The following is a 5,892-nucleotide window of genomic DNA, read 5'->3' as shown; positions in this document are numbered from 1 at the left end:
TATTTCAAATTTCAAATATTTATTCCAACATTACACCATACAGATATAATGTCGAGGATGGCAGGCAAAAAGCCTCCTGGAGGCTTGACCGGTCCTGCATCCTGGTGTACACTTGACAGAGCAGCGGTGGCAGTCAGCTCATCAGAACACAAGAAGTGAATAAAGAAAGCCCAAAACAAAACATAGAAACTGTAGTAAAGTCAGCGCGAACCGCGCAGCATCTCGAACAATGGTCGGCAGTGAACAACAACGTTTATTGCCCAGAACCGCGATTATATACCCTCTCGACTGAGAGGGTTACAGAAGAGGGAGAGAAGCATGAACGATAGGAACTCAGGCCAATAGGGGGGCGTGCGGCTGCCTTCGCTGGTCAGCACAAACCAAACAATTACAACATTTCTCCTCCCTTAAAAGTGAAACCGCTGTACCGGTTTTCTTATTCTGGTCGATCGTCTGAGCGTGGGCTGCAGGGGGTCAGTCAATCCCGCCGGAACCACTGGACGCTCCGTGATTGCTGGAGATGGTACTTCACTCTGGTCGGCTGCTAGCGGCTGAGGGCTTTGTTCTTGTTCCGACCCAGTGGTACTGGGCGTATGCACAGGTGACAGATCCGCACTGGTCACCTGGTCAGGACCGCCTTCTAACTGCGCTCTTGCAGTGGCCTCTACAGACGCAGTCCCTGGCGTAAACTCTTGACGACGGCGGACTTGGTCGACGTGGCGCTGCACTACTCCGGTTGGCGTGTTCACTGTTACCATTCTCGCCCCCGAAGTGGTCTGTACCCTCCCAGGCACCCATCTTTTGCCGGTGCCGTAATTTCGCACGTATACGCTGCTGCCTGGCGAGATGGTCCAGTCGTGAGCGTCCGACGACGAGTCCACAGCTCTGGGTGGGAGACATGTGTCTAGTCGGGAACGCAGCTGATAGCCGAGAAGCATCTCGGAAGGTGACCTTCCTTCTCTTTGGGCGGTCCGCCTGTAATTGAATAACAACCGCATGAGGTTATCTTCCAGCTGTCCGTCTCCCATTTTCCGCAACCCGTCCTTCACGGTCCGAACCGCTCTTTCTGCTGCTCCGTTATATTGGGGATGGAAAGGCGCAGTGCGCAGGTGCACGATATTGTTTTTCGATATGAAAGTGGCGAATTCTTGACTTGTGAATTGTGTGCCATTATCGGACACGATTGTGCGTGGCACGCCAAACCGGCAAAACATGCTCCTTAAGCATCGGATTGTACTAGCTGTATTTGCGTGCTGCAAGGGTACTGCTTCAATCCACTTCGTGTGGGCATCAACCACTATTAGTATCATCTTGCCTGCTAACGGGCCTGCAAAATCGATGTGTATACGAGACCACCGGACCGCTGTCTTTGGCCAACTCACTGGTGGGGCTGCCGTAGGCATTGGCAGGCTTTGCACGCAGTTGCGGCACTGCGCAGACAAGTTTTGAATGTCCCTGTCCAGGCCTGGCCACCAAAATAATGACCGCGCGACTGATTTCATTGACGAGGAGCCCTGATGCGTTTCATGTAGCAGCTGCAGCATCCGTTCCCGCGCTTTCCGCGGTATCACCACTCTGTTGCCCCAGTAGATCAGACGGTGAGCCAACGATAGCTCCAGCTTACGATCAAAAAACGGCAACAAGTCTGGCGCCATTCCTTTAGTGGTTTGAGGCCATCCATGCAAAATGAAGTGCGTGACACTGGCTAACATCGGGTCCTTGGCCGTCAGCTCCTGCAATTCGTGCGTCGTCACTATACCTTCTTCCAGGGATTCCAATGAAAGGACATATTCCGGCGGTTCACCATCGGTCCCCGGTTCCATAGTCGGCGCTGGTAGCCTGCTGAGGGCATCTGCTGTCAGCAGCTGTTTCCCTGGCACGTACTGTAGCTTGTACTGGTAGCCACCCAAGAATAGCGCCCACCGTTGAATTCGCGCGGCAGCCATCGGTGGCGTCTGGCGGTCAGGTCTGAGCAGTCCCAGCAGTGGTTGATGGTCGGTCACCAGGGTAAACTGCCGACCTAGAAGATAGTCACGAAAGCGAGAAACGCCAAAGATGAGGGCTAGTGCTTCTCGCTCCAGCTGCGAGTAGTTTTGTTCTGCTTTTGTAAGTGTTCTGGAACGGAACCCAATTGGCCTGTGCTCATTTCCTATCGAATGAAACAGCACTGCGCCCACACCATACGGAGATGCGTCACACTCTAGTTTCAGCTCCTTGTTCGGATCAAAATGCACGAGAATTTGTGCATTTTTGAGGCTTTGTTTAGCTCGCTCGAACGCCAACTGCTGCGGCTGTAGCCACTCCCAACGGCTTCCTTTTTCCATGAGCCGATATAACGGGCTGAGCACAGTCGACATATTCGGCAGAAACCGTGCGTAGTACGTGAGCATACCAAGGAACGAACGTAGCTCGCTCACGTTACTCGGGCGCGGGGCTTGCATGATGGCGTCTACGTTCTTTTCCATAGGGTGTAGGCCTTGCCGATCGATACGATGCCCGAGGTAAGTCACTGAAGGCTGCCGGAACTTGCATTTGTCGGCCCTAAGCTTGACACCATGCTCTCGGAATCGTTCCAACACTTTCTTGAGCCGCGCTTCCTTGTCCCCTTTGCCTTCTGACCCTAACACGTCGTCAAGGTAAGCTTGGACGCCTGGTAGCCCGCCGAGTACAGCGTCCATCTTCCTTTGAAATATAGCTGGGGCAGAAGCTATACCAAACGGGAGTCTGTTGTAACGAAAAAGTCCGCGATGTGTGTTAATGATACAAAATCCGCGTGACGCTTCGTCAAGGGGCACTTGGTTGTACGCGTCCTTCAAATCCAAGGTGCTAAAGTATTCACCTCCATTTAAGTTTGCGAACATGTCCTCGATCACTGGAAGAGGGTAATGCTCGATATCACAGGCAGGGTTAAGCGTGACTTTGAAGTCTCCGCATATTCTTACGGTGCCATCTTTCTTTAAGACAACTACGATGGGCGTAGCCCATTCTGAATGTTGCACAGGAGATAAGACACCAAGGGACAATAACCGATCAATTTCACGAGAGACCTTATCACGGAAAGCGTAAGGAAGTGATCTGGCCTTACAGAATTTCGGTGTCGCCGTTTCCTTTAGTTTTAGGCTGGCTGGCGGTCCCTTGATGAGCCCCTGGTCTATCGAAAAAACATCCTTATACTCAGCGAGCAGTCTGTTCACCATGTGGTCACTCGGCGTGTTTCCTGTTGTCGAATCCGGCGCAGTGAGTTCTTCCATCGTAACACCCGTCTTGCCAAGTGCCGCAATCAGATCTCGGCCGCATAGACTCGGTCCTGAACAGTCAAGCACCACGAGTGGACAGGTTACAGACACGTTCTTGAATTGCACCGGAAGTTCAAGTTCGCCAAGCACCGGCAGTTGTCCCGCGTAACATGACAACTTCACATGCGGCGATTTCAAGCGTGGCCACTGCGCTCTGTGTCGGTCGTAAACGTTCCGTGATATGACGCACACCGGGGATCCTGTGTCCACTTCCATGTCTAGATCTATTTCCCCCCACCGAAATGTGCGGCGTAACGGTGGTTCCAGGCCGTTTTTCCTACCAGAAATTAGCGTCCAGATGTGTGCCTCATCCTTGTTCTCGTTTCCAGACGCGGTTTCAACTGTCAGTGTCTTGACACTCGCGGTTCGCCTAGCAGCATTTTCATCTGTTCTCGCCCTGTAGCATTTCTTCGCCAAATGACCACGTTGCCTGCAGCGGAAACACCGTGCGTTAGCCCAGCGGCAGGCGTTATCATCGTGCTTCGTGCTTCCACATCGTCCGCACTCTTGCGCTGCCCCGCTGGTATCTCGCGACGAAGAGCGATGACTGGCTTGCATTCTTAGCACCGTTGGTGGTGCTCCACTGATATCGTTTGCATCGTTCTCGGCTGTTTCTGCTGCTATTGCCAGCGCTTCGGCCTCCTCCAGCGTCAAGTCTTTCTTCGCCAGTAACTGCTTGCGTAGGTTAGTTGAGCGTACACCGCAAACAATTCTATCCCGCAGCATTCGGTCTAGCGCACTCCCAAAGTTGCAGCCGTCTGCTATGCGCCGTATTTCGACCAGAAATGCGCGCACTGCCTCACCCTCTTGCTGGCAACGGGTGAAAAATTTATAGCTCTCCGCTATCTCGTGACGCTTCGGGTCGTAGTAGCTGTTTAAAGCTGCGACTGCTTCATCATAGGTGAGGGAATTCGGTGTCCGGGGTGCAATCCGTCCCGCTAACACTTGCACCGTCTGCGTGCTGAGTGCTGCCACAAGCAAGGCTCGCTGCTGCTTTGAGTCAGTAATAGCATTGGCTTCAAAATATGCTTCCGCCCTTATAAGGTACGCTTTCCACTTATCTGACGTGTCGTCGAAGGTCGGGAGCTGCAGGCTGGTCATAGTTCTCGTCGGTGCTTCAAGTTGCGACAGGCTGTCGGCTTCAACTTTTACCGCATGGGTAGTTTCCGCACTCGTCGCCACTGTAGTAAAGTCAGCGCGAACCGCGCAGCATCTCGAACAATGGTCGGCAGTGAACAACAACGTTTATTGCCCAGAACCGCGATTATATACCCTCTCGACTGAGAGGGTTACAGAAGAGGGAGAGAAGCATGAACGATAGGAACTCAGGCCAATAGGGGGGCGTGCGGCTGCCTTCGCTGGTCAGCACAAACCAAACAATTACAACAGAAACATTCACAAATATGTATGAAGGAGAGACAGAGATATTAAAGAAATAATAAAGACAAAAATATATTACATTTTATGCAGTATAGGAACGCATGAAGGCTTTAAAGTTTGACGGGTTCATGCTTAGAATGTCGATACCCATTTCAAATAGGGAATTCAACAACCTTGGTAAATTATTCTCAAGCATCTGTTTGCTATAATTAGTTCTGTATCTCGAAACATTCCATATTTCTGTGCGGCGTGTAGTGTAGGCAGGTACATTCTGATGCAGGTTCGCGATTTTCACTAACGTAAAATTATGTTTCCTGCTGCTATAGTAAAAATCCCGCAGAAGTCTGTATGTGTAAATGTCGTGAATCTTTCGTATATTATACTTCTCGAAGAGTGGTTCAGTGTGTTCCGTAAAGGATACACTGGCAATAATACGTAGAGCCCTTTTCTGCATGATTAATATATTATTAAGATTTGATTGTGTCGTTGTACCCCATACTAAATGACCATAATTAATGTGCGAGGCAAACAAGGCATTATACAAAAGTATTTTAACAAAAGTAGGAAAAATGTGTCGATTGCGACTTAGCATACCAACCGTATTGCTTAGCTTCTTGAGGACTGAATCTGCATGCTCGTCCCATTGTAGGCTGCTGGAGAAGGTTACACCAAGAATTTTAATTGAGTTAACAACCTCAATTTGCATAGACTCGAACATTATATTATGGTACTGTGGGATTTCTTTTCCTTGAGTTCGGAAAATTACTGCTTTGGTTTTACTGCAATTAACCTGTAGGCAATTTTTTTTCGACCAAATCGAAAGTCTCCCGAGAAGTTCATTTGCCATTCTTATTAAGTCTGTGTAATTGCAGGACGATAAAAAAATACTCGTGTCATCTGCGTACATTATAAATTTTGCTTCTTGATAAATCGATACTATATCATTAACATAAATGTTAAAAAGTAGCGGCCCGAGAATACTTCCCTGTGGTACACCTGAGATTATGCCCTTGGTTTGCGATTTGAATTCGCTTAATGAGACACATTGCTGCCTGTTTTTGAGGTAGGAAGATAATAAAGCGAGTGGTGTGCCCCTTACGCCGTACCATTCTAGTTTATTGAGGAGAATATTGTGGTTGATATGGTCAAACGCCTGAGTATAATCAACAAATATGCCGAGAGTTAAAAGCTTGTTTTCAAAGTTTCTTAATATGTG

The 5,892-nt window shown here is 49.5% G+C and overlaps 1 protein-coding gene across 3 annotated transcripts; it reads right to left on the bottom strand.

Moving 5' to 3' along the window:
* Window positions 1–274: 274 nt before the first annotated feature.
* Window positions 275–4,553, bottom strand: LOC144132796 (uncharacterized). 3 transcript variants are annotated; one of them, XM_077665456.1, is made up of 3 exons: window positions 3,086–4,553; window positions 1,760–2,020; window positions 760–975 (listed from the first exon to the last, which is right to left on the bottom strand). In XM_077665456.1, exons 1-3 carry the CDS (start codon window positions 4,395–4,397, stop codon window positions 905–907), a joined length of 1,644 nt encoding a protein of 547 aa, XP_077521582.1. In that variant the 5' UTR covers window positions 4,398–4,553; the 3' UTR covers window positions 760–904. The 3 variants fall into 3 exon arrangements, with proteins under 3 accessions (XP_077521581.1, XP_077521582.1, XP_077521583.1); XM_077665455.1 differs by having other exon boundaries at window positions 275–2,020; window positions 3,086–4,543; XM_077665457.1 differs by lacking the exon at window positions 1,760–2,020.
* Window positions 4,554–5,892: the final 1,339 nt, after the last annotated feature.

Source organism: Amblyomma americanum, chromosome 5, assembly GCF_052857255.1.
Source record: "Amblyomma americanum isolate KBUSLIRL-KWMA chromosome 5, ASM5285725v1, whole genome shotgun sequence".
Lineage (NCBI taxonomy): Eukaryota > Metazoa > Arthropoda > Arachnida > Ixodida > Ixodidae > Amblyomma > Amblyomma americanum.
The sequence above is the reverse complement of the archived record's forward strand: the minus strand, read 5'-3'. Positions and strand labels throughout refer to the sequence as shown.

Coding starts and splice junctions, on each gene's coding strand:
- LOC144132796 (XM_077665455.1), bottom strand. CDS start 4,397: ATGACCAGCCTGCAGCTCCCGACCTTCGACGACACGTCAGATAAGTGG. Junction 2,021..3,085: donor AACGGCGACACCGAAATTCT/GTAAGGCCAGAT, acceptor ACTATCTTCTAG/GTCGGCAGTTTACCCTGGTG.